The sequence below is a fragment of the Lampetra fluviatilis genome, chromosome 29, assembly GCF_964198595.1.
Source record: "Lampetra fluviatilis chromosome 29, kcLamFluv1.1, whole genome shotgun sequence".
NCBI lineage: Eukaryota > Metazoa > Chordata > Hyperoartia > Petromyzontiformes > Petromyzontidae > Lampetra > Lampetra fluviatilis.
In genome coordinates this window covers 6,459,278-6,483,157 of record NC_136303.1, presented here as the reverse complement: position 1 = coordinate 6,483,157, position 23,880 = coordinate 6,459,278, and the positions used below count along the sequence as shown (strand labels likewise).

The following is a 23,880-nucleotide window of genomic DNA, read 5'->3' as shown; positions in this document are numbered from 1 at the left end:
AATGTTCACCTTCCTGTGTGATAACTGTAGTGAATGCGAAGGGTAAAACAAAACCTCTGGTTCCTGATTCTGCTCTTGAGCATCAACATCACAGCATCAACACCACATGCGAGCTCTAATAGGAGATATCAGAAATGTTTAACCCGCAGAGATAATTGACTTGCCCTTCACAGCACCGTGCTAGGGCTCGCTGCATGGCAGTGGTGGTGACCAGTGCTGCTCATGATGGAAATTCCATTCATTGAAATGTGTCAATTTAGCGCCAGTCCAGTTGCTGCCTCAGTGCGTTATTAATACTGCAGATGATGTGCGTGAATACTGGCTAAGAGTATTCTAAGACTGGATGCTGCAGTGGTGTAATGGTTAGCACACACACCACCGAACTTGCAGTCCAGACGTCACGACTGCTATACCATATTCCCAGCACGATGATAATTGTTATTTTACCCTTTTATCTGGCAACAAAACTGACACCTTTTTTTTTACAAGGAGTCATGTTTGCATTGACCACAATACCTGCGGTCGGAATGCAAACAAAAAACACGACTCTGATAATGTACGCACTGTCCTTGAAATTGATTGGTCCACACCTGAGACAGCTTTTCTTAGAGCCTAGTCTCACATGGTGTTGGACCAGATGACGCGAAAAGGCAGATAAAAGGGTAAACAAACAATGATCATATTTTGCTACTGGCAAAGGAGGTTCCAATGGTGGTCCCAGCACAATAGTTGATAGAATGGGGCAAGTTTAATAGATCCTACCCCACCCACTCATCCAAAACGCATCTGTCCATCCAGAAATAGAAATGGGTAGAGCACAGGCAATCTGCATGCAGGTCGTGTGTCGTGGGATAAAGTGTGGGTACCCCCCCCACTCCTTTCCAAGGAGTATGGGCGAGCCGGAAAGAGTTGGCCAGGCCCTCTCGAGGGGCTTGAGGGGGCTCTCCAGAGCTTCCCTCTAGGGCAGTGGTTCTTAACCCGGGGTGAACGCTGCACCCCCTGGGGGTGCGAGATGGCCTTTCTGGGAGTGCGAGACGTGGCCAGATCTTTTTGAGAAGGTAAATCATCGAAAAGACAAATTAAGGATGGGCACGTAAGTACAACTACTTTGTTTCATCAAGCCTATGTATTTATTAGCATTATAATGTTTTTTTAAGGATTGAGAACAGCCTGCAGTAAAGGTTAAGTAGCACCGCTCTAGTTGGAGGCCCTTCCGCCAGCAGTGGCATGAGCGTGACATTTCAGGGCTGCACCTTTATTTACTTATTTTTCATTAAAAGAACATCACGTGATAAAAAAATTGGAGAAAAAAAGTTTCATCCTTCAAGCAAAATGGAAAGGTGTAAATTGCAAGGAAATACATCACAATTCACCAAATGGATTGTGAAGAATCCTATCAAAGGCACACAATCCCTGCCACCTGTATCAATGAAAATAATTTTGCTGCTGGATTTTAAGGGTTTTTTTTGGGAGGGGGGATAGCATACAATGTTGTCAAATCCTGCTATCCAAACGATGATTTAAATGTTCTTGTGTACAACCGTCACGCGTATGTAGCCAAGATACAAATGAACAGCGATTCATTTGTATCTTGGCTTCAGATGAAAACACGTGGCCTCTGTGAGTCCCCCCTCGCCCCTAATTTTGGTTATGAGCATGGCGCATAGCATTCTGCACATCGGCAGAATAGCGACCGCGTTTGCGTGCCCCCATGCCGAAACACGCACGTGTAACCTCACTCGCGAGTGGCAGCCATGTCGCAGGGCCCCGTTGAATGTCATGTGGTGCGTTTCAGACGGACGTGCGATTCAATAAGGGACCGAGGCAACACTCACGAGTTATATAGCTAAACGTAGAACGCATGGAACAAGGAGCGAATGGGAGGAGATGTGTAAAAGTTCTAAATTGCAAGGAAACAAGCTAAATAAAAAAGGATTTTAACGGAGATAAAGTTCATGGCAATGGAAGAGAGATACAGTACAGTGATATAGAGTGGGAAAATAGTGTCCATGACACATTTTTTGGTAAGTTGTGAGATGACTGAAAGAGTTTATACTGTACACCGAGGAACACCATTCACGACCGGATTTGTCAACACCAAGCCCCAGTGTTCTGTTGATTCATAACCATGTCAGAGTACCGCTAGCCAGAGTTCCTGCCATCCCCAGGTTTGTAACTGGAGATGGAGATTCAGCCACCCTTGGTTAATCCCCCGTCCATAAGCGCAGTGAGCCGCAGTTTCAGTGAAGTCAGCCTTTTGTCACCGACAACTCCACAGGTAACCCCGTAATATTCAATGTAGTTGTTTACTCGAAGTGACGTATTCTAGCTCTGAGAATAAAAATAATCATAATAACATCATCATATATGGAGCCCTTTGTTCTATCCACTGCTGGATTAAGGCCATCCCACACTGGGCGTTATTTTACTATCCCGGCACAGGAGTGATTCAGATTGGCCTCACCACTCACGTTAGTCATTACAGAAATCAAACTCGGGTTGCCCAGTTACAGCTCAGTGCCCTTTCTACCGATCAACGTCGCAACCGCCAATGTGTTTGAAGAGGGGATTATGAAATCACTTAAAATGTGGTTCTGTGACATCATTTCCTGGGATCAATCTTTCACGGTGCGTGCGTTGTTACCTGTCGAGTTCCGATAACTCATGTAATTGAATATAATTGGAGATATATATAGATAAAAAGGATGTTCTTGAACAAATTCAAACAAATTGTTTCAAAAAAATTACATCAATCATAATTCGAGTAGCCAATTACAAAGCATTGGTCAAAAGCAATTGTTGTACATTTGCCAGATTTAATATATTTAAACTGCTGAACTGCAACACTCTCCTTATAGGCTACCGTATGTATACGGCAATTCCATGATCACCACAGTGGGAAGTCAAATCATCTGAGCATTATTTTACGCGTCACTTTTTAAGACCTACCACACGACTGATAGCTCATGTCCCGGCTGCTCCCTTTGGGGGTGTAAACTCTCTCAGCTTGTGGCATGTCACATCTAGCCGTGTTCCATTTTCACAGCTGATGTCATTCCCACAGAGGGAGAAAAAAATTAATCTCTTAAACGGTTGACAATTTAGCTCGTCGAGACTTTTACACTTACAATTACTGGATTTACCAGCTGCACACACACATAAGTTGACCGCCGCCACCCATAACTTATACACGCACGGTCGCCAAAATTCCCCCCCCCCCCCAATGATAATAGCTTGTATTTTAAATCGTACGATCATGTGTGCGTAGAAGTGAAAGGAAAACCAGGTGCCTGATTTGGGAATACATTCCAACATTCTGGATCAATCGGGTAAAAAAAAAACCCGGAATTCGGATTGATCATAAAAAGTGCGCCATCATGGGAAATCACATCCCTAATTTTACATCAACTCCACGAATTTTTTCCATCAAAAGTATTGTCATCACGCGGCGTCGTCGGGTTATTTCGCTTTCGTTAGCACCGAGAGGCATCCAGTTACTACGCGGCGGTCGTGTAAAAACCGTCTGAAAATCCTAAAACGCAAACTTGACATTGTCCTGCTGAGTCCACGGCCAATCGTAGCAAACCATCTTCACTGTACAGAAACAAAGCAGCCAGGCGGTGCATTGGCTGCTCCAGCCACTACCTTTGATGTACCATATAAGGCAGACCACAGCAGATGTTCACACGAACAGCGTGTAGAAATTGAGGAGCTTTACGCATGGCATGTACTGTAAGTGGCACGTGTTGTCTGTGTAGGTATGTATGTTGAACTTATTTTGCGCCGTACATAGGCAACCATGCTAATCGGAGGCGCGGGGGAAGGACAACAAACTAAACACAGTTCTAAAGAAATTATTTTCAATCTAGATTTAAAAGTGCATAGCTCCAGTAGCTTCCCAATATCAGAAGAGTGATCCAGACAGCCGCAGAAGCGCATCTGATCACGTGCCATGCGGTGGCCGTCTTTGTTCAATGGCTAACCAAAAGCCACTGCAAGGATGACTGGAGTTTTGCGTGATGGTTTATGCTCCTTGACGAGATTGTGGTTCATTTGCGGCAAGCACTTTGTGTGTAATGAGCGCGACCTCGTAATGTATCGTTGGGCAACCGGAAGCCAATGCAGCCCAGCGAGATCCGACACGGTGTCGCCCATGCGCCTAACGGTGCATTGCAGCCCTGTGGGTCACTTAAGAGCGCAGCAAAAAATGGTTTACTCTGCAGGCATCTAATGTCGTCTTATTGAGAAGCGTCATTGCACATGATGTTGGCGCGAGTTCACATCCTGCCTTTTTCTCCTGTTGGGAGTTTGTTTTTTGTTGTTGTTCACTTAGCTACTCCTTCCTGCCGAAACGTGCCGCACATAAATGTCAGGAGGGCGAGCGCATCGGTTGTCAGTCAGCGCGATGTCTCATTGCGTGCCACGAGTTGGGCACATTCACCGCATCACCCGCAGGTCGACGACGCGGACTGTGCCGCAGTCAGTCGCGTGTTGTCATGTGATCTGATAGTGGTGTTTTAAGCATCGCATTTTGAAGAGTCTTGACGGATTTGCCTTCGCACAAAGGAAGTACAGCTATAGTGGAAACAAAATGACACAAAAGCGGCTGGCATTATTAGGTATCCTCAGCTGTTCATTCGACGCCATTCCTGCAGTTAAAGAACGACTGAGCACTTACCATCATGCGAGCCATCTCCGTGGTGGGAGCCCTGCTCTGGACAGGCTGACACGGATGTCCACAGCACCTGGAATTAGAAGAACATGTGCACATCATCATCATCATTCAGAAGCCATGTGGGTTTGTTGGTATGCCAGCGATGCTTGAGCAATCAACTCTCTCCACTTCCCATAGTCATTTGCAACTTGCGCAACGCAATGTATGCCACCGGGGCTCTCTGTTCCGCAACCGGTTTTTTTCCCCTCCACATTTACAAACGTGTGTTTAGCATATTTGGCTGCGATACATTTCCACTTCGTTGAGCTATCATTCGTGATGGCCAAGTCGCTTCTGAAAAAGAGCTACATCGCTCAGTGGTACCTTACCTTGTAAAAAATAAAAAAAAGTTTATAGTTTACCTAGCTGCTCCATGGTCAACCCCTCTCACTCATCCCTACGGCTGGGCCCTGCAGGGCGGGATTGGAAAGTGCATCTGGTCTTAGAGCAACATTGCCCAAGCCATTGTAGCTTCCTCCTCTTTTGTACTGGCCAGTCATGGTGATTTATTTTGATTTATTTTATACCTACGTGACTTTACCGAAAGAACCAAACAGTATGGCCAGTCATAGTTTGTGTACACTCAACCCCCCCCCCCGCCCCCCCCACATTTTTTAAGTCACTCCCCCCCCTCAAATTGACAATTGATTGTGACTTATGTTTTCCCAGGGCTTCTTAGAATACAAATGTCTTACACGATGACTGATCAACAAAGGCTGGCTACCGTTTGTATCAGAAGCTTGTGCCCAGACGTTAAAACATTCTTATTGAACGAGCATCCTGGCATATGTGGGCAAACGTCCAATTTAGCATTCACACACTTTCAGGTGAGGCAGCCAGTGGCTCTGATAAACGTGACAAAATTGTTCAATAACTCATAACAATCTTCTCGTCTTGAGTTACTCGTAGAGTTGGCACCATAGCGTATTCATTGGGGATATGCATCATTCGGGATATGAATCATAAGATAGGTTGTGTAAAGTGATGGTTGTACATTCGAAGATGACTAATTCATACTCTTTGGTTCTTTCGGTAAAGTCACGTAGGTATAAAATAAAATACTTTTTTTTATATAAAAAAATAAAAAATGATTTTGTTTTATTTTTAAATCACGACGTTTCGGAAGCAACACAAGCTTCCGTCACTAACACACGCTGGTACGACCCAGTACCTCAAGGCTACCGAAGCCTTGGGTCGTACCAGCGTGTGTTAGTCGCACAGTCAACTCGTTGGAAATGTTGAACTTTGACTCCTCTCTCACCATCACCCCGCACCCCCCGACCGCCCCCTGCTTCTCCTCCCTGGCTCCTCCCCCCCTTCTTGCCCGTATATATAATATCTTGTTACGAACGACTCTTGTCCACTACAGTAATTGTATTTCTTGCTGTGGGTTTCCCACCTGATGACGGAAGCTTGTGTTGCTTCCGAAACGTCGTGATTTTAAAAATGTTTTTTATTTAATTTTTTATAAAAAAAAGTTTTTTCTTTTATTTTATACCTACGTGACTTTACCGAAAGAACCAAAGAGTATGGAACATTGCAGTCACGAAAACTTAAGAACCACGACTAATTCACTCCCGACAATTATAATCATTTACGTTGTTAATCTGATTACCGGCCTTTTGTCATGCATTCATTTTACGTCCGAGTACATAACTATTCTATTTGCAGCGTTATATTAAACGCAAATATTTTGGAAGAATTGTTTTCATTCAGCCTTTACGTGTACGCATGCTGTCTGCACACGTTAGTGTTATAAAACATTATCACATGACATTGCAATCAGCAAATTTGCCACAAATTATATGCACGCTTTCTGTTGTCAATAAATGCCTTATCTTTAATGTTTTTCTCTCTCAGTTATGAAGTAATGTGCAGCTTGTAATAGCCTGTATCATAATTACAGAAAGGGCCATTGCTTATGAACATCAGACAGTTAACCAACAATGGTTCAAGCAAGCTTGGCTGCGAATGAGACACCGGGTGTCAAAACCGGTCCAGAGACTTGCCCATGTTGAACCAATATTGCCGATGAAGATCCACTCCCAGAAAGCCGTTTTTCCCGATGGCTTGTGCAAACAAAATATATTTTCTTAATGTGGAGGGCCAAACACGAGAAGGAGGCATCATTTATTTTGCATTATGGATATATCGGTATAAAAATACGGATTGTAAGTTAAGAGTAACCTGGTATGGGTTAATTAAAACAATTGGGGTCTAATTATCGGATTTATCCTGTGCCTTGAATTGTTTATTACATGAGAATAGGTTTTCCCCTTTTTTGCGGCAACAAAACAGCTGTGTTAAGATGTTAAAACACCAAACTGAAACCTTTTACAAGGAATCATGTCTGCATTAACCACAAGGCTTGTGGTCAGAATGCAAACAAAAACATCCTCTGGTCTAACACCGTTTGAGACTAGCCTCGAAAGAAAGCTATCTCTGGTGTGGACCAATCAGTTTCAAAGACAATGCATATATTATCAGAGTATGTTTTTTGTTTGCATTCTGACCACAAGCATTGTGGTTAAAGCAGACATGATTCCTTGTAAAAGGTTTCGGTTTGGTGTTTTAACATCTTAACACCTGTTTTGTTGCCAGAAAAAAGGGGAAAACCTATTCTCATATTTTGGTACTGGCAAAGGAGGTCCCATGATGTTTATTACGTGTTTCTATGTATTTGTGTCAAGGTCTTTTCTCTAGGACAGTCGGGCTCTGCTAAGCGTAGAATTTGGCTCTGCCAGCCAAGTGTTTGATCGCGTGCCACATTCCATTGAAGTGACCTCATGGCCTCAGCACAGCATTCTTCTGTTATTTATTTTACTTTTCCCTCCATTAAGGCTTCGTTAGCCTCTATCTCTGCATGTAGCAAGTTTTTGTTGTTGCAAAGGATCCACTGTTGTTTTTATAAAAAAACTGTATTTGGAACAGGTTGCCTATTTCAGTCAAGACGATTCTACAGAGAGGTTTACATCTCCCCTGAAGGGATAAAGTTGGCAGGGCACATCTGTGGCATCCCGTGGGTGCACAAGATGTCCACATACAGTACTGTCTCAACAAGGTGAACGTGAAGGAGTGTTCAGTTGATAAGATACACTCCCAGAAACCTGCTTTAGCCGATGGGTTGTGATGAGCACGACGCTTCGCGACCATCTCCGGCGACCCGAGTTTGATTCCCGCTCACGGCCACCACCAACACCAAGTGACGATTATTTACGCCGGTTCTGGGCCTCCCCTAGGTCGACTCGGCCTTAAATGAGCACCTGGTGCGGGTGTGTAAACATCGCGACGATGGAGACAAAGGCGGCCGGGCGTGGTGTTGGCCACCCACCCCCTCGTGTACCGTGCCAGCACTTGCCCCCAACAGTCCGTTAAGGCTACACGGGGGACCTTTGTCTTTTTACGCATTGAGTTTAAAGCAATTGCAGTGGATCATCGCCTGAAGACGGACGCTTGTGTTGCGACCGAAACGTCGTGTTCTTTTATTATTTTTTCTATCTACGAGACTTTACCGAAAGAACCAGAGACTATGCAATTGCAGTTGTGCGCTTCAATAGTTAATTATTTTTCGATTTAAAGCTTTCGTGACTGCTGGGATTCATCTTCTTGGTTCTTTCGGTAAAGTTACGTAGAAGGGAAATAATAAAATAATAAAAATAAAACATAATAAAATAATTCTCACGACGTTTCGGCCACAACGCAAGCAGCCGTCCTCAGGTGAAGAACAGGTCTGTCGGAAAGACAGCGTCTGAATGATTATTTTATTATTTCCCTTCTACGTGACTTTACCGAAAGAACCAAGAAGATAGTTAATTATTCTATTACAGTATATCGATTTTTCAGGGAGAAACAATCACGGAAACTTAAATTAAAGCAATTTGAATTTTCAGTGTGAATTTTTTTTTAACTGCGTTCTAACTTAAATGTAACGTAGAGTATTTGAAATAAATACCGCGACGTTCTATGGCATAGTTACATTTAACACAACTTGACGAAGCGACCCTCCCTCCTTAACACAAGTAGACATTTCTACGTCTTTATTTGAACCCTAGCATCGTTGACCTGTTGACCGCACTGTCCGTTACGAAGCGCAAAGTACGCAAGGCAAACACTGCAAAGTGTTCCACATGGCTGATCTAGTCAACATCTGGGAGGCTAAAGCAGGGTTGTTTTTCTAAAGCCCGGAATCGTGCTCAAATTGGGCGACCACCATGCACAACAGGTGCTATAGGCTGCGGGGGCTTACGCAGTGGGCAGTGGAGGCGTGGGTTCAACGACAATCCCATTGCTTCCTCACTCGAGCCTTACGTAGTGGCTACCCGCATACGCCAACCCAATCTGGTGCAGTGCGGTCAAGCAATCATTGCCGAGCCCTCACGGAATTCAGACCTACACAGCTCGTGTTTTGTGTTTTACGAATAACAATAACATTTAACGCGATTTCTATGTTTTGTTCTCCGTTTGTAAACACCTTTCTCAGCTTTTGAACCGTCGAGTTTCCCCTTGCAAAAGAACTATGATCTTGAATGGGGTCTCATCTGATTAAACTGAAGCCTCTATGTATATGTACGCTGAACTTCTTTCGCACCGTATGTAGCCAACCGTGCTAATCGCAGGTGCAGGAAAGAGTGATAGAACGGAACTGATTATTAAAAAACTGACGTAGCTTTACTCTTTGGTTCTTTCGGTAAAGTCACGTATAAAGAAAATGAATCAAATAATAATCGAATACGACGTTTCGATTGCAACACAAGCAACCATCATCAGGTACGAATTAATGAGAAAACAAACATAGCAAACTTAAAAATATAATGCAATACAACCTAGAGAGTCGGCTAACTCAACAGTCAACATCCTACCTGGTTGATTAACGTTCTTTCAAAGAATACTAAATTTGAGAGAGAGACAAAACACAGACACGGAGACACACAATCAACCAGGTAGGATGTTTACCGAAAGAACCAAAGAGTAATTCCCGCAGTCACGAAAGCTTCGAATCTAGTTTGACATCGCTTTATTAATGACCGGCCAATGCACCGCTTGAGACCATGAGTCCCTCTTTGAAGTGGGACCTGGGATTACATTTGTACAGTACAGGATTCATAGTTGTGTTTTTGGTCAGCTTGCATTAGTAAAATGTGTGTCGTATACCGCTCCTCCACCCGACAGGGCCAATGAAGTGGTCACGTTAACAAACGTTCCCATTTCTTATTGCAGCATTTAAATGGGTACGACGTTTCGCTGCTAGTTACGAGCATCCAGAATCTGCTGCCGCGATTTGACTAAAACAATATAATTTAAGAATGATAAGTGGTCGCAAAAGCCTAGGTGTTAAGTGTAGAGCAATTTTTTTTTCTTGCTGTGGTTTTCCCACCTGATGATGATTGCTTGTGCTGCGATCGAAACGTCGTGATTTAATTTATTTCATTTTTATTTTTATACCTACGTGACTTTACCGAAAGAACCAAAGAGTATTTATCCCTGCAGTGACTAAAACTTCAAATCTAGATTGTACAGCACATATTCATTATATGTTCATAATAGTGCGGAGAAATATCTTTCAACTTAAACAAAAAAATAATAATTTAGTATGCTCACCATCCATAATGACATTAATTACATATCAGGCAATGCAAATACTGTATAAGCAAAGTCCGTTCTGTGTATGCACATATACATAGAAATGTCCATCAGTCTTTAGAGACCAATTTTATCAGGTAGCACTCTGGACAAGTTTCTTGGTCTTATCAGCAGTCAGGCTTGTAACACAAATGCTGCTGGATGATGAGATATTATCGGCAAGAACATTCCGTGTAAAATATGGGAATCCTGTTCAATGCAAAAGCAATAGTCTTCTTGGTTCTTTCGGTAAAGTCACGTAGAAGGGAAGTAGTAAAATAATAAAAATAAAACATAATAAAGCAATAGCATAAGGTAACTCATGTGTTGCTGTGGAGCATTCATCGTGATTCTCGTCCATGGTCAATTAACTGCTGGATGAAGGCCACTTGAATCCGCTACCACCATCCACCATCCTGCTGCAATAGTATTACTAACACTGGTCAACACACTTTTTCTGGCATAAGGTATTCCAACGGTTTTAATGTAATTTTGGGGTGCTGATTCCAAATCTGTCATCAGCTTTTGTCTATCACATCAGGTTTTTGAGATATCAAATATTGCATTTTCAATCAAAACTGCAGAAGAAAAATATTAAATAAATGTGGATATCTACATAAAATGATATTATAAACACACTATCCTAGAAATACAGCACCATATTTTAACACTAAAGCAGTCACTGACTCGCAACAACTTGCAATCATAAGTGGCAGAGTTAATTTCGGGTAAAATCAATGAAAATGGGGTGTGCCGATAGCATAAAATGAGATGTGATAGAGCAAATCTGAGATCAGATTTGGAATCAGCACCCTAAAATTAGTCTAAAACAGCTGCAAAAGTCCAGGCCAGAAAAAAATGTTTTTTTTTGTTGACCAGTGTAATTAACCAGGCACCTGCGCATGAACTGATTCTATCGGTGGAGCATTGAGCATTATATTAAAAACTAAACGAAAAACTACTTTTGTTATTTTACCAGGTAAGACCCACTGAGCTATGGAGCTCTCTTCCAGAAGTAACAAATGATAGCTCAACAAAGTGGATTATCACGTTGAAATGTATAGCAGCCAAATACAGTACTGTAAACGCATGTTCATTCCAAATGTGGAGGGTAAAACCCAAGGACGCGGAGAAAAATCAATACAAACGATAAACATACAGCAAGCATCAGGGTCGGGATCGAACCTACGATCTCCTGTATACCGGGCGAGTCTGCGTCCTTATATGTTGGTTATCATGACGGCTTTTTGCAGGGCCTCTCTTTGAATGTGTCTGAAAGGAGCTCCTGGGTGTCATGATCGTAGACGCTAGAAGTGAGGAGTTCTGCCTAGCTGATCACTCAACCCGCTCCCAAATGCCACCACAAGCAGTAAGGTTTGTGGTCGTTGCATTGTAAATTAACAGTGTAATACCAACATCTGTGAATGATTAAACAAGTCAATGAATAACCAGCGACTGTACGTCTAAATATTGTTGTAATTATAATATTAAAAAAATAACTTTGCAGTCTATGTTTTAAAAATCATATTTAAGAAGTTATCTTGGCACACGTGTCAAGTAACATTGTGGATTTTCCACTTTTGATGTTTAAACAAGGCACGAAGCGGGTTGAGCCTTCACGACACTGTCATCTACATTTGAAAAAGCATGGGTTAGTAACACACCCTTGTTCTACAAGAAGGCACAAAAATGTCCTCTCGTAGAACAAGGCTGCATTGTAAGAAACACATTTTTATATTAAACATTCTTTTGTGATACTGCATCGGCAATGGTGCATAATAACACTCAGCAAAATATCAGAAGTGTCATTGCACTAAACACTGTTTGTTACTATGTATTTAGGTCAGTGCTTGAGTAAGTGTTATTTGTAGATTGCATGCCAATTCAGTTTATTGTTTTGGTGCAACAATATTCTTCACAAGGAAGGAGCATCTGTGAAGTGCTCTATGTAATAGTTTCGGTGTTCAGATATTCATCTATGAAGTTATTTATATAATAGTTTCGGCGTTCAGATATTCATCTGCTGGCATTGAACTCTGGCCAAATGTTTACTTTGTGCATTGCATGATCAATTATTTTAAATGTTCTACATTACTTGGATTGTGGGTTTTTTAAATCTCAAAATCACTGCCAATATTAAATGAACATAGAATCTATAAAAGCACACAGTGGCTTGATTTAAACACTGCCCTTGTGTACACTAACAAATTACCCACTGGCATTACGTTCAAATACTTAATTTGAATGACGTTTTGTATGTGCAGTAGATTTTTCTGTTTTTATGACGGTACATTATTGTCAAAACACCGCGGCATATTTCTACATCACAGCTCTTGATGATCACCTTTGACCCAGATAAAAGAAGATACAGTACTGTATGGCAAGGAATCATACAATTCATTTTCTTATTCTATACGTAGCATTCGTATTACTATATACGTACGTGTTCTATGTAATTCTTTGCAAATAATTCTCACGCAAAAAAAACATAACACTAAATTACCTGCAAAATAAAAAATGCATTCCAACTCAACTCAGATGGCAGCAACGTCTAAACAAGCTGCGCCTAAAATGGCCACGTAACAAAAAGAAGAGAAACACATACATTCAGCCCAGTATTGAGGTTTATGCAAACCCACCTGCACAGCAAGCAGACTTAGCATCCACAGCAAGGGGCCTGTGCGTTGGCCCTGCATGTCTCCGCTGGGCTGGCGACGGCTGTTGTTCGGACAAAAGCGGCGCTGCTTTCAGACCCCGCGACTTCCACAAATAGTCGACGGTGGAGCGAGCGTGCGCGTTCGCGGGTCACCCCACCGCGTGAAGTGAGCAAGGGACGTTCCCTGGCATTGCTTATAGGGCCCCGTGCCCCTCCGTGACATCACCTACCCAGCCCTGCGCTGAAACCCACGCCCTGTGGTAAAAAAAAACCTGCGTCCTCCCCCAACCTACACCACCACCACCACACCCACCCACCCCCTTGTCAGAGATAATAGCCCCAACTGCTGTCCCCCACCAAATATAAAACCATTCCACCCTTACGCGCAAGCCCGTCCTCACGCCGCCCGTGACAAACTTCTCTGAGGACACACATACTGCACATTATTGACAAACAGCAGCGAAGGTCGTTCGTTGTGGGCCATCATCATCATCAGCCATGGTCCTATCGGTAGCTGGATGACGGCCTTCTCAAGCCGTAACAATCCCACCCGTCTCCTGCACACACGGCCTATGCAGAATCGGAAAATGTATTCGTGCAGAAGGAATCCGATGAGCAATGAAGCTCTTTTTTTCACACGTCCAATCGACATTATTTCCCCTCCATTGCCGTGGCGGGCGTGAGTTCTCGTCCACCGAGCGTCATCTGATTCGGGCGACATGCCCCTGCTCAAACCACACTTGCTCTTCCAAAACAGCTCAATGCCGTCCCGCAGCGTAAATCCACGTGTGCGCCTTCACGCTCTTAATTTGCGCACTTTTCAGCTTTTGTTCCATCAAATGTTTCAATGACCTTGTTTTTCTGTTCCACTCACACACCCCACATTATCGCTGTCACGTCGCACTCTGTACCCACACCACCACGCCCAGAAAGTTGCCTCCGATGTTGCTTTCTTGATTGAGAAGCCCCCCGTTTTAATTCCTTGCACCAGGAGCGCGCATGCCAACCGTTCTACTGCGTCCGCTGAACATCGGCTCCAGTGGCCTTGATGGGACCGATGGACGTTGATGTGTAAAGTGACACTTGCCATGAATATCCTATGGCCACGCATTAGACCTGGCATTATACTGGGAGGAACCCACTGGTTCCACCAGCCCACAGGGGATTATTGTGTCCATCCGTCCGTCGTGCAGGGAGGGGCTGGGTAGGGAGGGAGGGGCTGGGTGGGGAGGGTGGGGGGCTGGGTGGGAAGGGGCTGGTCACCCCGTGGTGCCCTTATAAAACTCAACGTTTAACCTACTCACGCCGGCTTGTGCCCGCCCTCACAATCGGGCATATTTGCGGAATACACCACGCCGCCGTTGACCCTGGTCAATGACCGAGCAACCCAACGTTCCTACAAGCTCCCTCCGCAGGACAATGTGTTAGAAGCCTGCCCCATTTGTGCGTTAACAACTCTTACTCCACCGCTTCCACCGTCCCCGACCCCGCACGAAACTCAACGTCGACGTGGGAGAAACCCGCAGAGTCCTCTTCGGGTCTACCGTCTTCACATGGCCACACCACATATCACACGCACACACGCACGAGCACTCCTTGAACTCCATCCCATACCAAAAATATGCAGCGAACAGCAATATTCTATAAATACTATCGATGCTCCTCTCCGACTGTCCTCAGACACCGAGTTATGCACGGCACGTGATCAAACAGACATGTGTTGGTGCATGTCGTGGGACTGTTGTTTATATTTTTGCAAATGGCATTAACTGGACCGATACGAGGCGGGAGCGGTGGCGCTTTGGTTGGCACACTGTGCTACGAACCGTGCGCAACTGAGTTTGATGCTGGGCTACAGCTCACAGCAGTGGCGAGCGGTGAAAAGGTGTATCTCTGCGTAGCCAGATGGAACCAGATGTGGTGCGTGTGGTAATACACAACACAGACAAAGACAAAGATCCCCCTGTCGAGCCTTCACAGACTGTTGGGGACGAGTGCCGTCAGCGAGCACCTATGGGGCCGTCCATAAATGACGTCATGCGATTTTGGACGATTTTTGACCCCCCCCCTCGTCACAAGGCGTCACAAAAAGTCAGACCCCCCCCCTCAAGTATGACGTCACAAAGCTCTGCCCCCCCCCCCCCAAAACCATATTTCCATTTTGAAAATAAAACATGCTTCAAATCGCTTTAAACTATTGTCATTGTAGTGCGTATTTAATGTGGCGCTGCACTCTGATGTTTTAGGAGTGTTGTTATAACAATTAGTGTTATAACAATTCCATATTTATTTAAAGTTGCTCATTTGATGTGACGTCACATTTCTCAACCCCCCCCCCTCTTCACACATCGTCACAAATGTCTGACCCCCCCCCCCCTCTAGGTGCGTGACGTCATTTATGGACGGCCCCTATGAAGGCCGGCACGGCGATATTTCCACACCACACCAGGTGCTCATTCGAGGCCGAGTCGACCTAGGGGAGGTCCGGAACCGGTTCAGATAATTGTCACTGTGGTGTTGATGGCCGTGAGCGGGAATCGAACTCGGGTGGTCCCTGGGTTCGTAGCGCAGCGCGCTAACCACTACTACACCACCGCTCCCCAACACGCCCGACAAAGATCCCCCGTATAGCCTTAACAGAATGTAGGGGCAAGTGCTGTTAGCGAGCACCTATGAAGGCCGGAACGGTACACGAGGGGGTGGGTGGCCAGCACCACGCCCGACCGCCTTTGTCTCCCTAGTGGCGATGTATACACACCGCACCAGGTATTCATTTCAGGCTGAGTCAACCTAGGGGAGGCCTAGGACCGGTTCAGATAATCGTCACTGGTGTAATGCCGTGAGCAGGAATCGACACACACACAGAGACGCGCAGACACGAACACACACAAATGCAACATTCCTGACCACGGCTTGTCGTAACGCAGCACCAAGCCACGGCACCCTTGCTTCCATCTCTCCCTCCCTTCCCCCCCAGTTCTTTGTGTTCATGAGCTGCAGCAGGCTGACTCATCTCAAGGCTGAGGATACCAGACACAACAACAGCAACACCACACACATTCACATTGAGAAGAGCACCGTGACAACTTTTAACTGCAGTGGTCAGGACACCCAATCAGCCTCCTGGTCAACCCCCCCCCCACACACAATCCCAATGCTTCATTCACATTATTACAATTAAAATAATAGAATCACACCGACGCAAAGACAAAGATCCCCAGGTATAGCCTGAACAGGCTGTTGGGGCAAGTGCTGTTCGCGAGCACCTATGAAGGCCGGGATGACACACGAGGTGGTGGGTGGCCAGCACCACGCCCGGCCGCCTTTGTCTCCCTCGTGGCGATCTTTACACACCGCACCAAGGTGTATTCATTTGAGGCTGAGTCGGCCTAGGGGCGGCCCAGGACTGGTTCAGATAATCTGCAAGCAGCTGTCTGCAGACACAAAGACAAATATTCCCCGTATAGCCTCAACGGACTGTTGGGGCAAGTGCTGTTAGGGAGTGGCACCGATGAAGGCCGTCACTGTGGCACACGCGTGGGTGGGTGGCCAGCAATCGGCCGCCTTTGTCTCCGCGGTGGCGAGACAAAGGCGGCACACACACACACACAGACACACGTACACACATGCCGGCACATTTACCCCTATTGTACATTCGCACTCGATGTGCTCCGACAAAAAAACACAATCTTGGCAGTCGCTTACAAAATGGCCTTAAATGCGGGTCGCTTTTTTTTAATCTCTCGGAAAGAGAGAAAGACGGACGGAGGTTCAAATTCACCCCTCGCCGTTGACGCGCCACACGTTGTCGTGATCCACATTCATAGAGCGCCCACGTAAACCCACGATGTACAAATATGCATATCTAAAACAAAAACACGTCGATTCTTGTATCCGTAAGCTTTCGGATCAAATCGACGAACTCTCAATGGATCAAAGCATCGTCGGCACATGTGTGCACCTAATAACAACGTTGCACAAACTCCCTCCTGTTTAGCATTCTCTGTCCTGGTTTTTAGTACGAGAGTGTGTTCCATTGGTGATGTATTATGGGACCTCCTTTGCCAGTACCTTCTTTCTGGCAACAAAACAGCTGTGTTAAGATGTTAAAACACCAAACTGAAACATTTTACAAGGAATCATGTCTGCATTAACCACAAGACAAAAAACATACTCTGATAATATATTCATTGTCTTTGAAACTGATTGGTCCACACCAGAGACAGCTTTCTTTTGAGCCTCGTCTCAAAACGGTACTTCAGAGTGCCTACACGTAGTTTGTTCCATAATGATGGTGCCACGAATGAATGATTGTGCATACGTTATGGCATGATAATCGAAAACGTAAAAATGTAGCATGTTTTATAACTGAACATGTTCAATACCTGTCGATTTAATGTGCCCCCGATTATGAAATGTATACATTATTTTCTATTGTCCATCATCTCCGATAAGCACGGTTGGTTACGTACAGTGCGAAAGAATTTCAGCATACATATGCCGTATCAGTTATTTAAATAATGTACGTGTAAAAAACTTTATATTTGTTCGTCTTCAAAATGATATACTGTAGTATGATGTCGATAGTTAAGGACATATTAAATAAGTTATTTAATATGCAGTCGATAATTGAGGATACATTACATACGTTCGTTAAATACGTTGCCGATTTTACAACACATTTTAAGAAACGAACGCAGCAACGGAAATAATTCCATACATGTACCACCACAGAAGCACTGCCAATGGCTGCATTCATTGTTGGCTGGTGGCCCAACCAGTGAGTGTGTGCGAGCGCGCGCGTGTGTGTGTGCATATGTTATGAGGCTTTTTGCAGTTCATGCAGAACGACAGCTGAACATTGCGATACGGGAAAGATCCGGGTTACACATCGGAGCAGCTGGAGAAGTATGTAGTCAGGCATGCATGCGACCATGCATCTCAATGTCGACCAACATGTTCGGCAACAGTGAGTGAGTAGTTGAAATAAAACCATGATTTGTTTTTGTCTCTGACACCAGATTGGAAGTTGCACGCTGGCACGCATATCACAAGCTTAAACGTTGAGTTTTATAAGGGCACCACGGGGTGACCAGCCCCTCCCTACCCAGCCCCACCCCTCCCACCCTCCACCCAGCCCCACCCTCCCCACCCAGCCCCTCTCCACCCTCCCCACCCAGCCCCTCCCCACCCTCCCTTCCCCACCCAGCCCCACCCTCCCCACTCAGCCCCTCCCCTCCCTCCCCTCCCCACCCAGCCTCTTCCTCCCCACCCATCCCCTCCCTGCACGACGGACGGACACAAGAATCCCCTGTGGGCTGGTGTAACCAGGAGGTTCCTACCAGCATTATTTTGCAAATATGTTGAGCTTTTTGTTAAACGTGCTTCAGTTTGGCTCTCTGAGCCGTATGCACGATACCCACCACGAATTTGCTCGCGACACGTATCTGATCACATGTGCTGAGATTTGCATACTGGCCTGAGAAAAGTAGCTCTAGACGTGCAAAGGCAACATATTAATGGTACTGAAATGTACGTCATGCACAAGTGGAATAGCACAAAAGTCCATACCTATACAAGTACACTCCCAGCGCTGTGGATTTTAGAAATAGTGTGATTCATAAATGAACTAAGTGGATCTTCTAACCAGAAGTAATCCCGGTGCAGATCATACGGCCAATTTTGACAACGGCAATAGTGCTTCCAACCATAAAATTAGGTGCAAACAGTCACCTGAATCACTAGGATAACGAACAAACACAAATACTGCACTCTGCCCAGCTTTCTGTTGAGAGCGGTGACTAAACCAGTCGCTCGTGTAGGAGGGAGGTGTTGATGTGGAGTCACAACATTCGCATGTGTGCATTCGGCTATGAAATGCAAGACTTATCGGGGATTCTAGATTTGAAGCTTTCGTGACTGCAAGGAATCATTCTTAGGTTTTCTCGGTAAAGTCACGTAGGTAAAACATAGGTGGAATTCCTCCCCGTAGAGGGCATTAATTCTAGATTTGAAGCTTTCGTGACTGCAAGGAATCATATTCTAAGAATATGATACGTGACTTTACCGAAAAAACCTAAGAATATGATTCCTTGCAGTCACGAAAGCTTCAAATCTAGAATTAATGCCCTCTACGGGGAGGAATTCCACCTATGTTTTACCTACGTGACTTTACCGAAAAAACCTAAGAATATACTTATCGGGGAAGCAAGCGTTTTTTGGAGGTAATTTACTGTACTATTTTTTTTATTTTACCAGGTAAGGCCTCCACTGAGCTGTATAGCTCTTTTTCAGAAGCGACCTGGCCACGAATGAGAAACTCAACGACGTGGCCTATCACGTGGACATTTATAGCAGCCAAATATCTTCTTGGTTCTTTCGGTAAAGTCACGTAGAAGGGAAATAATAAAATGATGAAAATAAAACATAATAAAGACAGCGTCTGAATGTCAGACGCTGTCTTTCCGACAGACCCGTTCTTCACCTGAGGACGGCTGCTTGCGTTGTTGACGAAACGTCGTGAGAATTATTTTATTTTGTTTTATGTTTATTATTTTATTATTTCCCTTCTACGTGACTTTACCGAAAGAACCAAGAAGATGAATCCCTGCAGTCACGAAAGCTTTAAATCGAAAGCAGCCAAATACTTTTAAAAAATCCGCGCGACAACGGGTAGAGAACACGCAAACTCCAAATATACAGCAGGCGTCAGGGTAGGGATTGAACCCACGACCTCCTGTATACCAGGCGAGGTAGTTAACATCTCGCTAACATGGACAATGTTGATTTAGTTTTATTAGTTTTATTACCTGCGAAGAGAGATTGTAGATTTGCCCCACCTGGAGACACACTGTTTCAATTGATTTGCCTAACTGTATGGGTGAAAACAACAGTCGTAAACAAGGCACCTTTATAATCCTGGCGTAAATGACAGTAGTCTCTGTGTGCGCAGTTAACTTTAATACTTTCTATCATCTAAAGGGACTTTTGTCTTTTCAATGCGGCAGTCACTATCACAAACCCCGCATTGGGATGCAGGTTGCCTGAAGTGCGTAGGTACTTACTTGAGCGGTTATATCTTAAATATTTTAACGATGCTCTTCTTGTAATAAAGCATTTTCGAAGGAGTGGAAAATTGGAAGCGTTTATTAATTTGGAGAACACGAAACAAGGATTAACCAAAGGGGAGATGGAAGAACAAAGAAACACATGATTCAAAGTAAAGCTTTATCTCAGTGATGAGAATCAGTCAGAGCAGAGGGCTTCATCTATCAGTAGAATGAAAAAGGATGGTGGTGATAATGGTGATATTGACGATGGCTACATTTTCTTTTTCATATATCTTTCTTCATAATGGGGGAATTTATTAGATATTTGCTTTATAATAATTCATGGTTGTTACAGCTTCATCTGCTTTGAAGAAGAGCCATTGCCGACACACATGGCCTAATACAATGGTCAACAAAAAAATATATTTTTTTATGGCCTGGACTTTTGCAGCTGTTTAGACTAATTTCAGGGTGCTGATTCCAAATCTGATCTCAGATTTGTTCTGTCACATCTCATTTTTATGCTATCGGCATACCCCATTTTCATTGATTTTACCCGAAATTAACTCTGTCACTTATGATTGCAAGTTGTTGCGTGTCAGTGACTGGTATTAAAATATGATGGTGTATTTTTAGGATAGTGTGTTTATAATATCATTTTATGTAGATATCCACATTTATTTAATATCTTTCTTCTGCAGTTTTTATTGAAAATGCAATATTTGATATCTCAAAAACCTGATGTGATAGACAAAAGCTGATGACAGATTTGGAATCAGCACCCCAAAATTACATTAAAACCGTTGGAATACTTTATGCCAGAAAAGGTGTGTTGACCAGTGATATATATATTAAAGCAGTGTTATTGGCAAATGTGTTGAGTGTTTATTAATTGTGCTTGTTGTACCACCTGACAATGCTACATCACCAAATAATTTATATAACTTCATTGGATAATCGGAGCTTGCATTAAACTTTTAAATTTGAACGCTACGAAAATCAGTCATATCACACTTGGTATCATTGTTGACCAGCCCATTCAAAGCAACCGTTTTAGTAAATCTTAAAAGTGAACGAGTGCCCTTAGCATTTAATGCCAACTGACATCCCAGACACTATTGCACTGATGCAAAGAGGCAGAAAGTGGGAATTACAGAAAGAAAGAAAAACAATACTGAAACATGAAACGGGACGGCCTTGCTGTTTCCATACGAAGTTCATGATTATTTATACGTAACAGAAAGTGGCCCAGGGCATGAACAAATTGCGTGTAGTTTACATGGCTTTAGAGCCTAATATTTAGTGAAACTTTATGTATAGCCCGTTTGTTGATGCACTGCTGGATGAGGACCAACCCCCACAGCAATTTTGTTCATGGAAATTGTTCGATCATATTTCACTCCTTTTGTACGTACTTTTTTCACACCGTACATAGTCAACGATGCTAATTTTGGGGGTTGGTTGGTGCAGGTGGCGAGGGGCAGGGCCGGATCATGGCCCCGTGAGGCCTCTGGGCACATGTGTTTTGGAGCCTCCCCCCTCCGCTTTCCTATATTGGTGTCTTTCTTGCCTTCCTCCTCGCAAAATCATCCACTAGATCGTCAAAATCTCGTTGTCTGACAAGGTCTGACTATTGACATAAGTGACAATGAGCTGAGATGTGTTTGGCACATGCTCCTCCGCAGCTCATTTTTTTATTCTGCCTAAAAGGGAAAATGTCCGCTCACCCTGGCAGTTTGTCACTGGCAAAATTAGAAAAATCCGAAGTGCCAGAAAAACATTGGGGAACACTGACTGCAGATTAAGTGCCTGCAACGTCTCAAGCAATTTAGTTGGGCACTTCTCACCCTCAGAGTCAGACATGAAAGACTTGAATTGGATGAGTTTGTTGGCAACGTTTATGTCCAGGTCTGATGAATATTCAGCAGAGAGTGCATTTACCTTGTCCACTATGACATCACTGTTAGACACCTGATCTGACATAAATAGAACTCAAAAGAGATTGGTCAAAAGCTTGTAAGCGTCCAAGCGATGTTCAAGGCATGCCACTCGCTTATCAATGACCACATAAAATATTTCTATTTTGAACTTCTCCCTCCCTTCAAGTGTCACACCTGGCTCTGATCTCTCATCTGCAAATGTGTTGCGTTTCCACTTTCGCTGAAGATCGTGCTTATAAGACTGAGAGACACCTGTCACATTTAAAGCTGCCCTTTCAAAAAACCTCTAACTGGTCTCGCTGTTCCGCTGCAAAATCTCTCAACGAAGACTAAAGCTGTGCTGCTACAGAGATGTCAATGTCACTTGTCTGTAGGTGCATGCTTGTAGTGTGGAACCGGTCATTCCAATGGTTGCTTAGCTTGTACCCATCTTCTCGGTTGAAAGCGTCTGTCACAAAAGCTTCAAATCATGATGGTTCTTGTATACCATTAGCTGTTGAGGGATCGCCTTCAAAGGATGGCTCTGGGGGAGTGACAACATTACTGGAAATTTAACTAGTGCTAGTTCCTTCCTCACAGCTGACAATAGCGCGGTTGTCATCATTATTACCATCAGAGGGTTTTTGAAATAAGTTGGCAATGAGTGGAACGCTTTGAAGCAAAACTGCCTCTCTTGCCTCCTTTTCTTTTTTGGCTTTCCTTTTGGAAGCACCAGTATTCCAACGTTTGTGATCCATATTTCATAACTAGTTTCCTATTTATATTAATATATTTATAGCATATCTCAACACTTATTCAATAACAATTGAATGAATATATATAGTAATAATGACAACACCCTTAAAAAACTGTTGTTGGAAAATACAATCAAGTGGTCGTATTTTATAGTCTACTTGTACCTATAGGCAGCTTTGAATAGATAAAATAAAAAAATAGAAAAGCACATAAAAATAACCCTAACCCTTTAAAAAGGTTGTTAGAAAATAGCCCTTAGGAGGAATTGTTGAACTAGCCTTTAAAAGGCTGTTGTTTTAGAAAAAGATTAAAAAGTCTCTGAATATATTACAGTGACATTACAAGGAGCCAAGGTAGGTACCTGGATCGGAGTTTTGTATTATTATTGTGAGGTTGGTGCGGCTGAGGCTGCTGCTAGGAATGAGTGTTGTCTACCTGCCTGACACAGAGAGAATTATGTTGTTTGAAATTCAAAAGATAACTTTTTTTCCATTGGCTGAACAACCAACTAAGGTTTCTGACGAGTCAGTGAAATGACTTTGTGGAGACGATGCACATAGGCCACAACCCATCGATGGGGAGGGGAAAAAACCTCGTAAGAGCTGTCGACAATTTGCATGTCAACTTTAGCATTATCTACTTCCGTGGATCTAAAAACAGACCGTCTATGGAAAAAAATTAAAGGGGTTTTCCTTAATCTTTCATTATGGATTGGGTCTCTTATATATGTGTTAGTGTATGAAAAAAGATTGCTTTTGGCATTATTTTTTTATGTTTCACAAAACCACGTTGTATTTTTTAATAATTGCTTTGTCAACGGCTAACTAAGCTCTCAACAAACGACGAGCCCTCGGTCTCACTAGCTGGCTTTTTAGTGCAGCTAATTTGGTTGTAAGGGCAGCTAGCTGGCAAAAATGTCAGCTAGCTAACTAATTTATATTAACAAGCTGAATCACATGGGCAGCTAGATAAAATAAAAGGATAGCTTGTTACAAGTAAGTCAAATAACGAACGGCTTGCCATAATATGACGCCCTTCAAACTGTCCTATTATGCAGAATGAACTGACTTGTTGATGAATATTGTATAATGTCACAGCATATTGTAGCGTGCCATCCAGTGGCTCAGTTGTACAGAAGCACTGTACTCTTCGAGAGGCTTTCGTTTT

The 23,880-nt window shown here is 43.7% G+C and overlaps 1 protein-coding gene across 1 annotated transcript in view; it reads right to left on the bottom strand.

Moving 5' to 3' along the window:
- Nucleotides 1-13,162, bottom strand: part of LOC144942974 (B-cadherin-like) — a 44,209-nt gene extending 31,047 nt beyond the window's left edge. The window contains exons 1-2 of the mRNA XM_078870056.1: nt 12,973-13,162; nt 4,679-4,745 (exon numbers count right to left, since the gene is read on the bottom strand). Of these exons, the coding sequence (XP_078726182.1) occupies nt 4,679-4,745; nt 12,973-13,029 (124 nt within the window). The 5' untranslated portion in view covers nt 13,030-13,162. The remainder of the gene's footprint in view (nt 1-4,678; nt 4,746-12,972) is intronic.
- Between the last annotated feature and the right edge of the window lie 10,718 nt (nt 13,163-23,880).